A 19,653-nucleotide genomic window follows, 5' to 3' on the forward strand; every position below is an offset into this window, starting at 1 on the left:
GTCTGCACTAAAGTCTGAACTCCTCCAAAGTGAACAGTTAGTCTGTCGTGGAAGTCTGCACTAATGCCTGAACACCCCCAAAGTGAACAGTGAGTCTACGGTGGAAGTCTGCACTAAAGCCTGAACTCCCCCAAAGTGAACATTCAGTCTCTGGTGAAAGTCTGCACTAAAGCCTGAACTCCCCCAAAGTGAACATTCAGTCTCTGGTGAAAGTCTGCACTAAAGCCTGAACTCCTCCAAAGTGAACAGTCAGTCTGTGGTGGAAGTCTGCACTAAAGCCTGAACACCCCTAGAGTGAACAGTGAGTCTGTGGTGGGAGTCTGCACTAAAGCCTGACCTCCCCCAGAGTGAACAGTGAGTCTGTGGTGGGAGTCTGCACTAAAGCCTGAACTCCTCCAAAGTGAACAGTCAGTCTCTGGTGAAAGTCTGCACTAAAGCCTGAACTCCCCCAACGTGAACAGTGAGTCTCTGGTGGAAGTCTCCACTAATGCCTGAACTCCCCCAAAGTGAACATTCAGTCTTAGGTGGGAGTCTGCACTAACGCCTGAACTCCCCCAAAGTGAACAGTCAGTCTCTGGTGGGAGTCTGCACTAAAGCCTGAACTCCCCCAAAGTGAACAGTCAGTCTGAGGTGGGAGTCTGCACTTAAGCCTGAACTCTCCCAGAGTGAACAGTCAGTCTCTGGTGGAAGTCTGCACTAAAGTCTGAACTCCCCCAAAGTGAACAGTCAGTCTCTGGTGAAAGTCTGCACTAAAGCCTGAACTCCCCCAGAGTGAACATTCAGTCTCTGGTGAAAATCTGCACTAAAGTCTGAACTCCCCCAAAGTGAACAGTCAGTCTGAGGTGGGAGTCTGCACTAAAGCCTGAACTCCCCCAGAGTGAACAGTCAGTTGTGGTAGAAGTCTGCACTTAAGCCTGAACTCTCCCAGAGTGAACAGTCAGTCTGTGGTGGAAGTCTGCACTAAAGCCTGAACTCCCCCAGAGTGAACAGTCAGTCTGTGGTGGAAGTCTGACTAAAGCCTGAACTCCCCCAAAGTGAACAGTCAGTCTCTGGTGAAAGTCTGCACTAAAGCCTGAATACCCACAAAGTGAACATTCAGTCTGCACTAAAGTCTGAACTCCCCCAAAGTGAACAGTCAGTCTGAGGTGGGAGTCTGCACTTAAGCCTGAACTCTCCCAGAGTGAACAGTCAGTCTGTGGTGGAAGTCTGCACTAAAGCCTGAACTCCCCCAAAGTAAACATTCAATCTCTGGTGAAAGTCTGCACTAAATCCTGAACTCCCCCAAAGTGAACATTCAGTCTCTGGTGAAAGTCTGCACTAAAGCCTGAACTCCCCCAGAGTGAACAGTCAGTCTGTGGTGGAAGTCTGCACTTAAGCCTGAACTCTCCCAGAGTGAACAGTCAGTCTGTGGTGGAAGTCTGCACTAAAGCCTGAACTCCCCCAGAGTGAACAGTTAGTCTGTGGTGGAATCCTGCACTAAAGCCTGAACTCCCCCAAAGTGAACAGTCAGTCTGCGGTGGAATCCTGCACTAAAGCCTGAACTCCCCCAAAGTGAACAGTCAGTCTCTCGTGAAAGTCTGCACTAAAGCCTGAATACCCACAAAGTGAACATTCAGTCTGCACTAAAGTCTGAACTCCCCCAAAGTGAACAGTCAGTCTGAGGTGGGAGTCTGCACTTAAGCCTGAACTCTCCCAGAGTGAACAGTCAGTCTGTGGTGGAAGTCTGCACTAAAGCCTGAACTCCCCCAAAGTAAACATTCAATCTCTGGTGAAAGTCTGCACTAAATCCTGAACTCCCCCAAAGTGAACATTCAGTCTCTGGTGAAAGTCTGCACTAAAGCCTGAACTCCCCCAGAGTGAACAGTCAGTCTGTGGTGGAAGTCTGCACTTAAGCCTGAACTCTCCCAGAGTGAACAGTCAGTCTGTGGTGGAAGTCTGCACTAAAGCCTGAACTCCCCCAGAGTGAACAGTTAGTCTGTGGTGGAAGTCTGCACTAAAGCCTGAACACCCCCAAAGTGAACAGTCAGTCTGTGGTGGAAGTCTGCACTAAAGCCTGAACTCCCCCAGAGTGAACAGTTAGTCTGTGGTGGAAGTCTGCACTAAAGCCTGAACACCCCCAAAGTGAACATTCAGTCTCTGGTGAAAGTCTGCACTAAAGTATGAACTCCCCCAGAGTGAACAGTCAGTCTGTGGTGGAAGTCTGCACTAAAGTCTGAACTCCCCCAAAGTGAACATTCAGTCTCTGGTGAAAGTCTGCACTAAAGTCTTAACTCCCCCAAAGTGAACAGTCAGTCTGAGGTGGGAGTCTGCACTAAAGCCTGAACTCCCGCAAAGTGAACATTCAGTCTCTGGTGAAAGTCTGCACTAAAGTCTTAACTCCCCCAAAGTGAACAGTCAGTCTGAGGTGGGAGTCTGCACTAAAGCCTGAACTCCCCCAGAGTGAACAGTGAGTCTGTGGTGGGAGTCTGCACTAAAGCCTGAACTCCCCCAAAGTGAACAGTCAGTCTGCGGTGGAAGTCTGCACTCCTTGAAATCCCAAACATCGTCCAGCTCAAAGGCCTTCTTTCTTTGAAACCACGCATCTGTCTAAGGTGAAAGTCTGCTCTCTGCCAGTGACTGATGAAATCCTGAATATGTCCCTTCTGTAGATAATCGAATATTAATGTACAGTGAATGATTTCCAGCAGGTTCCCATACTCTGTCTGTATTGATGGGCACATCCCTAGCACCAGTTCTCACAGAGAGTAGCAAATGCCCATATTTTAGAGGGTTATGGTGTATGGTGGGTTCTTGTATGGAGTGAGTAACCTGGCCTCTTCTGTTCCACTCTCCATTAGATCCCAGGGTGCTGTGCGGGGTACTTTGGACACCAGTGCCTCATGTGCCCGGGGAAGCCTGGCGACTGGTGTTCGGGCAGCGGCATCTGCAAGGATGGCATTGCGGGCAACGGGGAATGTATCTGCCACGAGGGCTTCCACGGCACAGCCTGCGAGACCTGTGAGCCGGGGAGATTTGGAAAGGACTGCAAATCAGGTACGTTTGGAGAGTGTGGGGCAAGGTGCAGAGGTCATAGTCTACCTAAGGGGGAGGTCATGTAGGATGGATGGTTGTGTCACTGCCACGCGGCCTTCGTTGGCAGTGACACAACCAGTTAGCGCTTTACTAAAATGCATTAAATAAATAAATAAAAACACTTGTGAGGTGCTGAGTTGATCCCAGTAATACTATCATTTCATTTCAAAATCTTTATTCGAATTTCAGAAATTCATAAAAGCAAATCTCATTTACAAAAATATTCTAAAATTCCTTTTTAAAACTTTTACAAATTGACATTTCCAAATCAGACAGCAGATGATTATAACAGATGGTATAGAATAGCAGATCAAGGATTGTCCATCATTTTGCGAACTCGAGTAACAAGTCTCAAGAAAGTGCTGGTGTGAAAAACTATTTCTTCAGTGTCCAGGGAGAGCAACATCTGATAAGAATCCCCCAAAGAGAGGGGTCTGTGTTTTCTAAAAAAACTGAGCTAAAATCCATTTTACATATTTCAAATAATATTTACAAAAAAAGAAGAAATGCAAATCATTTTGTGCGCTCACTCCATCACAGGGGCATGGTTTGTAGTCTGGGTTTGAGCAGTGTCCCAGGGGGAAACTTAGTAGGAATCTTACAGTTCCCGCCCTTAAACGAAACAAGAGGGATCTTTCCCAATTAGCCATTGTCAAAGTGAGGTATAATGGTAAAGGATACCTATACAGCTCTTTACCCATATAGGCCGAGACTGTAGATTTCTTAGATTCATTATTAATCCTATCGAAGTTATAAAGTGCATATAGTGCTTTTTTAAATTCATTCTTATCTGGTGGCTCAACTCTGGTCGGTTCTAAAAAGAGGTAGCCTTTATCCACACTGCATAAACTCTTATAAACTCCTGAGAGCCAGGGAATGTCCATTCCTTTTCACATTTAAGGCAGTCGCTTATGATTTCTTGCGTCAAGTTGGCTGATTTGTTCCTCCAAATGGAGAGCCAAAATGACGCTGGTCTTGTCCTAATGTAATCACAAATGAAATGCAGGGTTAATTCCCGGTGGCAAATATACTCAGAAGTAGAAATCGGTACGCCCAACAGTTTCCTACAGAAACGAATTTTCTTCTTGTTGAGGGAAACGATTTCTTACCAGACCCCATAACTCAGCCCCATATGTGGCCACTGGGACGCATTGCAATTTAAACATTTTTTAAATAGCTTTAATAGCACCTGTCTGCCTCGGATGTGGGAGACTAAGAATTGAGTTGATGGCCTTTGAGAACTTGCTCGTGGAGTGGGCCGTGTGCCCAGTCCACGAGCCGTTCGCAGCAAAGACCATCCCTAGATATGGAAAAGAGCAGGTAGAATTTAGTCTATCAGTCCCCACTAGGATAGAATTGAGCTGGTGTTTCCCTGCCCCGCATGATATAATAAAAGATATTTTGAAGTTCACGCGTAAATCCAAGCCGTCCATATACTGTACAAAGGTTTTGACCAAAATACGCAGAGAGTTTGGAGTGCGGCCCATAAGGACCGCATCATCTGCATAAAGAAGTACTGGTAATTGTTTCCCATTGATTTTCGGGACATCTGGGGTCGACTGTTTTAGGGAATTGCTCAGCCCATTAATATGAATGATAAAAAGCAAGGGGTGCTAAAACGCACCCCTGCCTAACCCCTCTTCCCACCCTAATGGCGCCAGAAACCTCCCCACCCGTACCAATCCTGACTTGTGCTTTAAGATCAGTGTGTAAAAATGCCAGGAAATGTACCAAAGATGTGTCTAATCCATAATCCAACGGAATGGGCCAGAGTTTGGACCTGTTGACTAAATCCAACGCGGACGATAAGTCCATGAATGCTAAGTAAACAGGGGATAATCGAGCAATGTTATATTTACCAATAATCAAATTGAGGTTCAAACATTGTTCAACCGTGCCAACCTTGCTTCTAAAGCCCAGTTGGCAGGGGTCCAACATTCCGCATCCCTCCGTCCATTTCAAGACCCTGTTATAAATTACTCGGCCCAAAATCTTTTATGTATTATCGAGCAACGAGATTGGTCTATAATTGATTGGGTCAGATATATCCCCCTTTTTATATATTGGCACAATAATACTCGTTGTCCAAGTGTCCGGCATGGGGGCTACAGGCAGACTATTGAAGACATTCCACAGGATCGGGGCCCAGAATTCTATTTTCCACTTTATGATGTCTATAGGTAGCCCGTCAGGGCCCGGAGCCTTATTGCCAAGGCTCTGTATAATTGCCACTTCTACCTCCAGCAGCGTAATCTGTAGGCTGCAAAGATGTCCCTGCACATAATAGACTTTGCCTTGTGTTGGTGCAGCATATATTTTAGAGAAGTGATTCTCCCATGAATCACTGGAGATGGTGCAGCTAACTGGTGTCAATTGTTGACCCATGTTACGCAGGTCCCTAACTGCGGACCAGAATGAATTTCCATTCTTTCCCCCTGCTGAGTCAACAAATGCCTCCCAGTGCTCCCCCAGTAAGGTAGCCTTCCGTTCTCTAATTGTTATTTTATACATCCTCCTTGCTGTCCTTACATCCATAGGAAACCTAGGTTTGGAGGTTAGAGCCTTACGTAAATTCTTGTTTGCTTCTGAACATTTGTGGTCAACCCATCTGGGTTCTTTGTCAACCTTGTGCAATGGCACTGACAGTAGGGATCTGATTACAGAGCATAATTGGTAAAATATTCAATTGTCCTCAAATAGTTTCCTTCTGTTGACAAACATGAAGTATTTAAATACTGGTGTTCTTCTATCACAGCTCAACTATTCTACCGCTATCTACTCCCCTCCATTTCAACCTTAAATTATCTTCTGAGGGAGTAACATCTCGGGCCCCATGAGAGAGGGTATACACGGGGCGGGATCCTAATCTTAATACCACTATCAGCGGGTTATGGTCCCCAAAGTCCGTTGCATGAACCTTAGCAGTTATTAGACGGTCTGCAAGGCATGGAGACATAAAAATATAATCAATAGTTGAAAAACAGTCCCTGCCTCTAAAAGTTGGTACCTGCTGATTTCTAGGGGTGTGAACCAAATCCATCACATTACTGAGGATGTGTTCAGTAATAAAAATATCTAATTCTAAACCCCTTTGCACTGCTGGATCTGCTTGAGATTTGTCCATATCCTGATATGACTTTGGAATTTTAGCATTAAAATCCCCCCTAAGAGGATCTCAATACCATCATCTGCGCCTTGATGTTGGTCTAAATCTGATATGATTTTAAAAAGATCGGTAAAATTCCTATTTGGAACAGAATAAAAGTCATTATTATAAAAATTAATCAAGTAGAAGGGGACCCGTCTTTTGTATTCCAATATCTGTATATTTAGACTGTTAGTTGGTATCACCCTAGTGCTTCCTCCAGCAGCTATCCTGATCCCGATGAATAAGCCTCCAGATGCACGCCCAAAGTCTGGTTTAGGTGCTGTCAGGCTAAAGCAATGGTACCCCTCTATGTGTAAATCATGTGTGGCCCATGTCTCCTGAAACATTATAATGTCTTTGCCAGACAGTGTATGCATCCAGTCTGTATCCGGTAATCTTGGTTCGAGGCCTGCAACGTTCCAGCTCAAAATATTGAGATCAGAATCATTTACTATCCTTTTTGGATTATGGGAGCTCTTCGGTTTTTTAGCATTTTTAACTGATGCTGGTCCCAAAGCACCCTCTGCCTGTGAGTGATCAGTGGCTAGGATTGCTGGATATATAAATGTAATTTCCTGGGCTTTTTTTCTCCCTTACTGGATTTATTGGGCGATAGGCTAAGGTTTACCCTATTAAATTTCCCTCTTGGCCATTAGCACTAACCAACCTATCGGATTTTCAATCTTGTTCGTCTAAGTTGGAAAAGGCCTGTTCAAATCGATTGTAGGTCGGAACCTTATATTCATACCTCTCCTGGTTTTGGGGGATAGTTGGGTTATTGTTTCTGTATATAGGTAGTGTCTGAGGGTTGTGATAGAAAAAACCCAGGGGTAAGATGTGAATCCCCTCCCTACCCATTTGTGTTGTCCCTGCTCTTTCTAGGATTGTTCTCACTAACTCAGGAGACCCAAAATTCAAAACTATGCAGTCACCCCTGTCACTTTTATTCGATCTCCCTATCCAGGGGATCCTAGGGACCATTTTAAACTCATGAAACAAATGCCTACCTAACCCGGTCCCGATATCTAATAGGTGTAGTGCCTTATTTTTTTGGGAAGTCCAATGTTCCTCAGAATTGGGTGGTATTGTTGGTACATTCGAAAGCACAACTGTATAAGGTGTCGACTCAGGGGGTAAGCGAAGAAATCCCTTGTTATGTACAATATCCGAACCACCCCTATGTGAATCCTTCAAACCCTTATAACTTCCCCCAGATTTTGCTCCTGCCCATACAGAGCGAGTTTGAGCTAATTGGATATTGACACTGTTTGGTATGGAAGCCTGTGCACCCCCTTTAGTTGCAACATCTTTGGCCGCTGGAACCATGTTTGAAACGGCGGTCAAGTGTGTTACTTGATCACCCTGAGCTGTTGTGCCCCCATTTGATATTTGACTAATAGGTGGGGAAAGTTTTTGTTCTATGTCATTTAGGCGAGTGTCAATATCCACAAGTTTGTCTAACAGCGGTTTTAACAACACCATTAGCTTCCCCTCAAATTTTGCCAATATACTGTCTTCCGAATTTGCCTGGCAATACTCAATAGAGTTTTGGTTTTTTAATGTGCTCGGACAAGTAAGGCTACCAGGACCTACATCTTCTCCGGGGCCTATCTTGCCATGGGCATTACCCTTTGTTTTTGCCACTTTATTAGTTTGATGTGCGGTGAGTGGTGCGCCACCCGATTTTCTTTTCCTTGTGGTAGCTTGGGCCATACCTCCCTTTGCTTTATGTTGCGATTGTCGTGTAAACCTAGCCTCAATCGGGGGTGGTGATAATGCTAGTGGTGGTGCTATGACAGTTGTACCAATTGAAGTAACGGGTGACATGAGTGGGGCTTCTGAGATTACCACCAAGGGCTCTAAAGGCACTTGTGGTATAATAGCCAAGTTATATCTGTCCGGCATAGCTTCATTAACAATAACGGGCCCCCCTGTAGTGGCTTCCTTGGAAGTTCTGCGCGTCTCCAGAGAAAGTCTTCGTTGGGTAAGTTCGATCTCGTGTATCAAAACCGACTCTGCCCTAATGAGGAAGGCGTCAAGAGTGCCTACTACCCCCTGGCCCCCTGTCCCTTTGCGGGTGCCCATACTCATATTTAAAAACAAACAGTGTAAGTAAGAATAAGCAGTATAGTACACTCGCTAATAATATTGGGCATCAAAAGTCACTGACCATGTTCAAGTTCGTAAGCGGCAGGTCCCAATATTCGAGAGTAAGATTGGTGGCCCTGCCCTGCCCCTTTCGACCCCGGACGGCCACAGACGGGCCGCCCTTTGCCCGGGCTTCGCCCGGCGTCCGCCCGTGCGCGTCCCACACTGCGGGGCAAGGAAGTCAATATTATACCAGGAAGAGGAGGGGCCTAACAATCCTCAGGTGTTCCCGGCGCTGTGTCGAGCGCTGGGCTTGCTGGGACTCGTAGTCCTGGAACCCCTCACGGCAGGAAGGGGGGGCGTGGAGCAAGCTGGCGTTCTCCTTCCGTCCAGCCCCCAGCAGGAATCCACTCACAAGTCGACAGAATGTCCCAGTGGAACACGACAGCTACAACAGACCACGGTAGGCTCCTTTGGTGAAGCTGCACCCCAGTAATACCAAATTTGAAGACTCCTCAGGAGGAGCAAAGAGATTAATTCGAGAAAGCTAAATCTAACAACCCATAAATAGACCGTCAAGAGGAGAGGCAGGAAGATGGTGGAAGAGAGTTGGTACGCTGTGTAAGTGCTTGGCAGTGACAATACCCTCACACTCTCCTCCTTAACCAGCCACACAAAATCCTACTGACCACAACGACAGCCAGAGATAAGCAACACTTTTTATCATCAGCACCCTTCCCACTCTGTACACACAGCTCCACTCCTTCCCACATCAGCCCTCCCTTCATTCCACCCACCCTCACAAGGGATGAATGCTGTCACCCCATCTCCTATCCACTCTTTCACAGCCTTGCGCCCCACCCTCCTCAGAGCATCCCAAACCCTTTACATGTCAAGCCCATTCCATCCGTTCCCTCACTTTTCTTTTCTTGAACTGCTACTCCCTCTGGCCCAGGCTGTGCGAATCTAGATATCCTTAGATTTCCAAATCCACAATCTTCAGCTTTGTAGAGAACTGCTTATTGAAACTGAGCTTTATTGACAGTGGAAAGGCGGGAAACTTAATCTAGAATTTGAAATAGATCTCTAGAATCCCGTCACAGGTCGATTAGACCTTTGTACCTGTCATAGAGTGTAGAAGGTAATCTTCTTCAACAAATCAATTCGGATCACTTCCATCTCCTTCCCCAAAGAACCACTGACAAAAAGTCAAGTTTAAAGATTTATTATAAATCCAAAAGCAATTGTGTATATAAACACCTCAGTAAAAGGTTCAGTAAATACACAGGTACTAATACAAACATAATCCTACGGAAAAGTCTCAAACGACTGAGAAACAGCACTAATATAATTTCCAAGACCACTAAGCTTTCAAGGATTGCTATGATCTGGGTCTTGGTAGACATGGAAGAAAGGAAGAAATACATCAGGATAAGTCTGTCCCTACACTATACTAAGTGTCATCCCTACAACCAGGTTCTCTCCTAACAAAAGGTGTCAGCCGTGGTGACTTCCAAAGAAGTTCACTCACTCGATTCGGACTTAGCCTCTTGAGTTCATCTCGCAAGCCGCTCTCTGCCTACCCAACATCTTTCTTCGCCGTTGTGCGCTTCTACTCTGCTCTCCTCCCGGGGTGCTGTCCCTAATACAAAACCCACAATTCGGTTGGCACGCCCCAAGAGACGCCCCTCTCCGAGAGTTAAGTTTCAAAGGGTCTTCATCTTGATGTCTTCCTCCTTGTTCGTTGAAAAACGGCCTTGGGTCCCACAGTCGTCTCCGCTTGAAGTTGCTTCCCTAAAATTCCACATCCACTCCTCCAGGTCTACAACTATTTTCCTAACTTTCACATACAATGGGCCCTTCTTTACTATCTCTGGCTAACCTTGCACCTGCAAAGGAACGCACATAAATTGGTTCGCGACAACATGCTACTTGCAATTAATTCTTTAAGGCAACCTTCTAGGAAAGGGGGCAGTTCCATGATTTAAGCTAGCAGCCACATTCCTAACTCGGCCTACACAACCCGTTATCCCCACCTGGGCCTCTGCACGTTTCGAGATGTCACCCCCTAACTTTTGGCAAACAGATTTACTCGTTAGGCCTACATCATTATAACAAAAAGAAAAGAATACATTTCCCAACTAAACACTTCTATGTCGTTTACATGAACACAATAATGAATTACTAAACATGCATTGGAATACATGATGCTTCTTTAAAACACTCTTTAACTGAACTAACATTACTTTCACAAATACATTTCTAGATTACATGGCATTAGTATTACAAAACACGTTATGTTGCAGCTATGGAATATTCTGGTACATGAGTTCACAGCTTTGTATCACACTTTAAACATGATTATAAACCTCTATATATGAGGGCGCTGTTTACTTGTGAATATGATGCACCCCTACAATTTCTAACACGGCCTTGCGCTCTCTCAGTCCCCCCTTTGATGACCTGTGTCATCACCACCATCCCACGTTCCTTTAGGGTAGGGACCAATTCTAAACAGCACTTGTTGCAACATTTCCTCGCCTGAGCATTTCCAAAGCTCTTAAGCTTCGGTATTGATTGTCCTGCAACTCCTCCATTCTCTGTGCCTGTCCCCTCACTGTTCTATCCAACCTATTGGACCTATAGCATTTGTACAATCTCAACAAACCCCATATTCCAACCACACAGGCTACTATGATGAGGAGAGGCTCCAAAATGTATTCAAGAAAACTCCTTCCCAAGTTTTCAAACCAACTTCCAACGCCTCCAAGACCCTTGCCAACCTTTTCCCATGTGTTTTCTTGTGTCAAATCATTAATCTCATAGTGGATTGCAGTAATGTTGCGTATATATTTCTTCAGGTCTTTAGAAATGTCCGGAATATACGTGCAACATTCCTGGACCTTTAAAAGTTTACAGACTCCGCCCTCTTTTGCTAAAAGGACATCTAAGGCAAGGCGGTTTTGTAAAACCATTGCCCTAATCGATAAAATCTCACCATGAATCAGCACCAGTGATTTTGCCGTACTCATCGACAACTCATCCACCACTGTTGCTAACCTCCGTATCTTAACGTCATTTAAAATCACTCCCAACATTGGTATCGCAGCTCCAAATATATCTCCCACCATTGCAGCAGCACTTACTCCTCTCTTCACTCTTGTCAACTTGCCACCCTCAATTTGAGCGAAATCCTCAGTGTGGTATATCTTAGGGAAAACAATAGCCAAATAGCACGTCCCATACCACTTATCCGGTAATCTCACATATGCATTCTTTCCACAGACAAAATACACAGTTGGAATCACCTGTATCACACTTTTCAGAAAGTCTTTGGTATAATACTCTAATTTCAAAGTGTGTTCACAAGTTGTCTCACCCACATATACATTTTCGTAGTATGTCTTTGGCCTATGTAAACATATCTTTCCTTTTTGTACGACGTCCAGGGCTATTGGACCATAACTTCCCTTTGACTTGTGTCCAAGCTCTTCATCCATCCAATCTACCTTACCCTGTCCTGACGTCTGTAACTGCTTCTGTTTTTGGTATCTATCCTCAACCTGCTCTACGAACTTCTTCTCTACCTCTGTCAATGAGCAGGTCAGGTTGTGTCGATGTGCATATGAGGTATCTATGGTTTTCGTTGGAATGAAAAAGTATCTAAGTCTATCCTCTGACTTATAATAATCCCATTTGTTCAAATGCTTATAATTTGGGACTTCAGGTAACACAACATCATAATTCGAAAAGAAATACTCAAACTGACTCCTGCCATAAAATAAACTAAGCAACAAACTACATGAAATTCCATATGTCAATGGCAAGTGATGGTATCTAATACCCTCGTCTACTGAAGCAGGCAGTTGCATACACACATAACAATCTTTCGCATCCATCGCGTCAATGTACTCATACAACAATTTAGCGTAAGCATTCTTTCCAAAGTTTCCTTTGGACAAATCAGCATGTAATCTACGGCTCTCTTCAGCTAGCAAAGCTTTCTTGGCTCCTATGTCTAGCTCTTTATGGCTAGGAGTGGTAGGTGTAGGTGTTCCCTTGACCTCCACTTCTTGCTCTTGTGGCGCTAAGTAAGAAACTAAGACTACTACGAATATAAAGAAAATTACTAACCCTAATAGTGTGCCTATAATACATTTTGCCCTACGAGTCGGGTTCCCAGCCTCCATGGTCTCAGACAGTGTGATTCGATTCTAGCAGCAACACAAAGTCCCGGCAATACAAAGTCTCTTGCTTGGCTTTATGAATTTTCTCGAACCACCTCTAGAAACAGAGATCCCCTTTCAAATTTTCATTGTCCATATCTTATTCAGGTTTCCCTACCCTTCTCCGTCCTCTAAAGGGAATGTCCCTAAATTTCTTCTTCTTCCACTCGGCTCTAAGTAACTTCAGCTGCTATTTACAAAGTCTTTACTGCGCATCTATGATAAGATTCTCTCCAAGTGCACAGAGTACATAGTCCAAAAGTTCCATATGAAGGATTATTGAATCACAGGCAGGGATTTCAGGGCCAAATGTAGGAAAGGTCAATCTGTTTAGGATCAAATCACTTATCTTGCTTAGGAAAGGGGGATTAGGAACGGTGATTGTCAGTAAGCCTTCGATTTCCAGTCCAGGTACCAACAGTATCACTTCCAATTTATAGTTCGGGGCAGTATCGGTCACCAGCACCGATCTCACCCTCCCGGATCTCAGTACACCTGGCATTTGTCAAAGGGTAGGTCCACTCCGGAGTGGCGTATCTTCTGCAAGGTACTCTTACCCTCCTTGATCTCCTTGGACCTTTATCCTCTGACTCTTCGTTTCCTCCTTCCAGGTCTGATTCTTCAGATACAGGCGCAAGATCTTTCTCAGAGGTCAACCTCACATTCAACCTCTTTCGCCTTTCAGGCCAACTTGCCTCGGTGCCCTTTACTCCCCTGTTCCTTGTCGGTACGACCTGCTCGTCTCGACCTTCGGCTTCTCCAGAGTTGGGATCACCCTCACAGCAGCTCTCCCATTCAGTGGCAGTTTCAGTGTCACTGTCGCTGTGATCTCCTACAGCTCGGTCGCATAAGTTACCAGCTTCTTCAGACACCCCCACAGCTTGACTTGTCCCCTCTTGTGGATCTTCCTCCACAGCTGGATTTTCTTCAACGAGAGGAGCTGTTTCTTCCAGGGGTGCTGGGACTCTTCGGGTGTGGGAAGCGTGGATCCAGTTTGGCAGTCCACCACACTTCACTGCCGTGTTCGTCACCAAGATGACTTGGAACAGCCCTCGCCAGCGGACGTCCAAACAGCTCTTCCTCACGTGCTTCCGTACGAGCACCCAGTCTCCGGGACACAGGTCGTGGCAGAGGTCTCTAGAAGTCGGGATTTCTGCCGCCTGCACCTGCTGGGACACAGAATGGATGACGTCAGATAGTCCTTTGCAGTAATCAAGAATCAGATCATCTGTGATATTCAGCAAGGCCGCCAAAGGGACTGATGGCAATCTCATAGCTCTTCCCATCAGCACCTCGTGTGGTGAAAGTCCTGTTCTCCTGTCTGGGGTACTACGCATGCTCATTAACACCAACAGCAGGGCATCTGGCCATTTCAGGGGCGTGGATGAACACACCTTTGCCATTCGTGCCTTTAAAGTTCCATTTATCTGCTCCACTATGCCAGAAGCCTCTGGCCGATAGCTACAATGCAGTCTTTGATCAATGTTCAGTGCAGAACAGAGCATCTTCACAACTTCACTGTTGAAATGTGTTCCTCTGTCTGATTCCAAAGAGGTCGGGACCCCGAATCTAGGTACTAACTCCCTCAACAACAACTTAGCTACCGTGAGTGTATTGCACCTACGAGTGGGATATGCCTCGACCCACCTGGAGAACACACATACAATCACCAAGACGTATCTGAGGCTGTTACACTTTGGCATCTCAATGAAATCCTATTGCATTCTGTTGAAAGGTCCTCCAGACCTCCCCACATGACTTAATGTAACTGGTGTCCTCTTTCCAACATTCATCTGCTGACATGTAACACACCTCTGACACACCGCTTCTGCCGCTGTTCTGAACTTGGGGTTATACCAAGTCTGTCTAAACACTCGTATCATCGCATCTCTTCCCAAGTGTACAGAGCCGTGTATCTGACGAGCCATTGGGCTCACCAGTTCATTCGGCAACACCGCTCTCCCATCTGCCGAAATCCACAAATCCAGATCCCCTTTTTCACAACCAGAAGTCACCCACACTCTTTTCTCAAAGTCTGACGCTTGTTCCTGCATCTTCCTCAATTCATCCCAAGTGTCAGCTACTTCAAGTACCATGTTTAGCTCGGTCCCTCTGTGTATTCCTTCAACAACCTGGTCCGTAAAGGAGTAGGCCTGCTCGGCACAGTAGCGTGCTACCTCATCTGCATATTTGTTACCCAGGGACACAAAATCAGTACTCTTACTATGTGCTGTGCATTTTACCACTGCAATCTCCGCTGGTCCCTGCAGAGCTTCCAGCAGTAACCTGACAAATTCTCCATTCCTGATAGGGGAACCTGATGATGTCATATAACCCCTTTGAGACCATAACTGACCGAAGTCATGAACCACACCGAACCCATATCTGCTGTCGGTGTATATGGTGACTCGAATCTTGTTGGCTGCCAAACAGGCACGCGTCAACGCAACTATCTCAGCCACCTGAGCGGAGTGTACCCCTTCTAAGCAGGTAGCTTCGATTATTCCATGAATCGTGCAAACGGCAAAAGCCGCCCTTAGCTGTCCAGCATTGTCCCTTATACAGACCCTCCAGGATATCGCGATTTCGCGATTTGCCGCGAAATCGGCAGTTTTGTGAAAATGCCGCGATTTTTACAAAAGTGCCCGCGAAATCGGCACTTTTGTAGAAATCGCGGTATTTTTACAAAGGCATGCCACTATATCCTGGGGGGTCTGAAAAAGTGGTCTCGGAAGATGTCCCCCCAGATCCTCGGAGGTGGGAGGCAAGCAGGTGCGGGCCCAGCGCTGCTCGGCTTTTAATCCTGCTCGGAGCTCTGGCTTCGGCTCAGATCATTGGCTGAGCGGGGGATCTCTCACATTTCAAGCTTGGAAGGGTGCAGGCAAAGTGAAGTGAAGCGCTCTGTTGCTGCTTAGGCTAGCTTTCCAGTGTGCATCGTCCTGAGCACTGGGGGCAGGAAACCTAATCAGTGTTCTATCAGAGGTGAAGGAAGCAATGCAGATGCATTTTACGTGTCAGTGTTTAGCTCTCATGCCAGAAGCACTGCTGCAGTTGCAGACAACACGGGCAAGCATTTTTATTCTCTTTCTATCCAGCGCTTTTTTTTCTTCTGAATTCCTTGTGGGGATTGTGCTCTGCCCTAGGCGCTGAACCATGAACCAAACAGCTACGGTGTCCCATCAGGTCAAGTGCCAGTCTCCAAGGATAATTAAGGTAGGAGGCTTAGTGCAATATGCTGCAGTGTTCTGTTCAGCAGAATGGAAATTGCATGGCGCGTGAGATGCCAATAAATGTTTATAATGATTATGAGAGCGTAGTTAAGTCCGAAAATAAAGTACCCTTTACGTGGATGCGAACTCTGAACTACCAAATCAATCAGTATGTAGGTCACACCAGAAATTTAATTAAAACGCCTAAACAAAAGTGAAGATAGTTTAATATTTCCTTTATTTGAGCCATCACTGTAAAACTAGAATTATCAATGTTTTAACTATTCATGTGCTTACTGCATAAGAGAGGTGAAAGTACATTTACTGTAATAATGGATGCCTTTGTGCTGCCACATGATGCTGTCATTTCGATGGATGAATTAGGATATTGACACTCGATAGGTAGAAGCCACAATCCAGGTGGTAGGATGTAAGAAATTGCTTCTTCCAACAAGTCAATTTGACTGCCATCTTAGAATGGTCCATGTTTATCTTAGAGAAAGAATCACAATACGTTTCAGGCTAACCAAGCTTTTAAAAGGAAGTTTATAATCAGGGTTACTGGAATGATGTGGCAGTAGAAGGCTAAATTATGCAGTAGGGTTGAGTAATTTTGTTGGCGATAAAAGGCAAATTATGCGGTATAATGTAGCAAATTTGTCATTGGATTATGTCATTATTTCAGTACTTTTCAACTTGGTAACACTCTATGGGCATTGGATGCTCCTCTTTAGTGCCAGTTTAACACCTCAATATAGCGATATAGCTTCATGTTGTTAAATAACTAAAAAAGCTAAGATATCTGGGTTTGTTGGAGGAAAAATGGCCAAATAAAATGCCGCAAAATTGCCGCTAAATTTCCCTATTTGTGCCGCTAAATTTCCATTTTTGTGCCGCTAAATTTGCGAATCCATGCCGCTATATCCTGGGGGGTCTGCTTATACATGAGCCATCTACAAAGAGAATTTCATCTGGGTCCTCTAAAGGCTCATCAACAATGTCTGGTCTTGGTTTGGTGCATAGTTCAGTCACCTCAAGGCAGTCATGGTCTTCACAATCATCATCTAAGACATTTGGCAATGGCATCAGAGTAGCAGGATTCAAAACCGAGCACCTCTTTAGGGTCACATTCTCAGCAGCAAGTATAACCTGCTCGTAGCGTGTGAGCCTGTTGTTAGTCAGGTGCTGCGTTTTGGTCCTTGTCATTAACAATTCTACTGAGTGTGGAACGTGTACCACCAATGGATGCCCCATTACAATGCTTTCGCAACGCTCAATGCTGACACCTGTTGCCGCAACGGATTTGAGACATCCGGGCAACGCTGCGGCTACTGGATCTAAGGTAGCCGAGAAATATGCAACTGGTCTACGGGCACCTCCGTGATCTTGGGTCAAAACTGCTAACGCGCAGCCCTCTCGCTCGCAGCAAAACAATGAAAACAATTTAGTGTAATCAGGCATTCCCAAGGCCGGAGCCTGACATAAGTCTTCTCTCAACATTAGGAAAGCCATCATGCAGTCTGTGTCCCATGGTACCGATCACTCACGTCCTTGAGCGTCAGTTTTTGTAAAGGCTTCGCTTTTAGTGAGAAATTTGCAATCCACTGGCGACAGTAGCCAACCATTACCAGAAACATTCTAACCTCTCTCTGTGTGGTAGGCACCATCATTTTCATAATTGCCTCTATTCTGTCTGGGGGCACCTTTCTTATTCCCTTCTCTATTCTGTGTCCCAAATACTGTACTTCAGGAAGACAGTACTGTAACTTGCTAGGAGATACCTTGTGACCATTCTCTGCCAGATGGTTCAACAACGCGATGGTGTCTATTCTACAGGCATCTTCTGTCTCTGACGCAACAAGGAGGTCGTCTATGTACTGTACAAAAACCGAGTTCTGGGGCAGTACTAGACTTTCAAGGTTCCTTTTCAATAACTGATTAAAGATCGATGGGCTTTCCGTATACCCCTGTGGGATTCGACACCATGTTAATACACGGTTTTCCAGCTTAAAAGCGAAAAGAAATTGGCTCTCCTCATGTAACGGTATAGAGAAAAAGGCCTGACACAAATCAATCACGGTGAACCACTCAGCCTGTGCTGGAATCTGAAACAGTATCACTGATGGATTCGGTACCACTGGACAGCATGGAACAACAATGTCGTTTACCTTTCGTAAATCCTGCACAATCCTGAACTTCCCGCTAGGCTTCTGCAAGCCCATAATCGGAGAGTTACACGGACTGCCCATTATCTCTTTTAGGATTCGCTGTCTAATCATGGACTCAATCACAGGTTTTATTCCCGCAATTGTTTCTGGGGTCAGCTTGTACTGGGGTGTTCTTGGAAATTCTGCATCTCGTCTTACTTCTATCCTGACTGGCTCTACGCCTTTGATTAATCCAATCTCCTCTCCTGTAAAATCCCAAACCTCCTGTCTGACTGTCTCTCTGAAGTCCCAGGGGAGTTCTTCCACTGTTAGTGCAGGATACAATTCTATGCACAGACGGGTGTTTGCAACCTTAAAGGCAGCATCATCATCATTCGTCTCTAACTCCACTCCCTTGGGTGTACAGTAGATGGTGCAATTGAGTTTGCACAAAAGGTCCCTTCCCAGCAGACACACAGGACTAGAATCGCATGCCACAAATTGATGGTTATCCCTGAAGTTTCCTATTCTTACTGGAACTGGTTCGGTCAGTGGGTTCGTCATTTTCCTATTTGCTACACCCACAACTTGAATGGTCTGTCCTGACAGAGGCAGGTTAGGAACCACTGCGGACCGTACAGTAGAACGAGTCGCACCCGTATCCACCAGAAAGGTAGTGGGGTGTCCGGCTACATCCGCTTCTACAAAGGGTCCTCTCTGATCTATCTCTAATGCTGCTCCTAAGGTGCATTCCTCTTCCCCGTCCAAACACCTTCCTGTCACTGGGTTTAAAGCATAGTATTCGTCTCCGTCTATCAGGAGAGGCATCTGATGATATACCTTGTTCCCTGCTCCGATTTTCGGTGGCTGGGGAACAGGAGCTCTAGGAGCGGAAATCCCCCCTTTTGTCACCTTAAGCTTTACTACTGTCGATCTCGGAGCTTGGGGAGCCTGGCTCTCCTCTTCCTCTTCCTGTACTTGATTCTCTGGGTTGTGGGGACACTCACGCCTCCAATGCCCGATCTCGTGACACTGATGGCATCTTGTTGTCTTTTTCGAAGTCGCCAGATCCACCCTTGGCCTTGGGCCATCCTCACCGTCCCTTTTCTGGCTGTTCGATCTTCTCCCCAAGGTTCCATTTCCTGACTGACCCTGTCCTCCCGATTGCATTTGGACTAGCATCAGTTTATCTTTAAGCTTTTTAGTCTTGGAATCTATCTCATCACTGCAATAACTCGCGTACCTTAAAATCTCGTCTAGAGGTTTGTTCTGCCAACAGATCAAATGTTGCTGTATCATTAAACAGATCTCGGGTCTCAAGCCCAACACGAACTTGGACACAAACTGTCCCATGTCTTTTGGATCCATCACATCCAGGCCACTGCACTGTTTAAATATATGTAACAGTCTTTCGTAATATTCATGAACTGTCTCCTTCGGTTCTTGTCTAGTTCGATCTATTTTCACCCAATCTATGTCTTGCGCTGGCACCTTGGTCTTTAACCACGTAATCACTTGCTCATATTTCACCATCACTCTTGGTGAAGGTCCATTCGTATGTGCATCCCGTTCTGGCTCTTCAGTGGGCACTCGACACTGACCTTGCACGCTACCCACAGATCTCCCGGAACCACAATGTCAAACAGCGTGTTCAGATCAACCCACAGTACTTTTGAGATTTTGACAAACCTCTCTACCTGCTTGTACCATTCTACTGGGTTTTCTCTCAATTTTGGAAATGTGTTCGTAAAAGCAGCCAAATC

At 45.6% G+C, this 19,653-nt stretch overlaps 1 protein-coding gene across 1 annotated transcript in view; it reads left to right on the forward strand.

Moving 5' to 3' along the window:
• Window positions 1-19,653, forward strand: part of STAB1 (stabilin 1) — a 756,575-nt gene that overhangs the window by 445,548 nt on the left and 291,374 nt on the right. The window contains exon 39 of the mRNA XM_086939405.1: window positions 2,838-3,033. Coding sequence (XP_086795531.1) covers window positions 2,838-3,033 — 196 coding nt within the window. The remainder of the gene's footprint in view (window positions 1-2,837; window positions 3,034-19,653) is intronic.

The sequence above is a fragment of the Lissotriton vulgaris genome, chromosome 9 (assembly GCF_964263255.1).
Source record: "Lissotriton vulgaris chromosome 9, aLisVul1.2, whole genome shotgun sequence".
Classification (NCBI taxonomy): Eukaryota; Metazoa; Chordata; class Amphibia; order Caudata; family Salamandridae; genus Lissotriton; species Lissotriton vulgaris.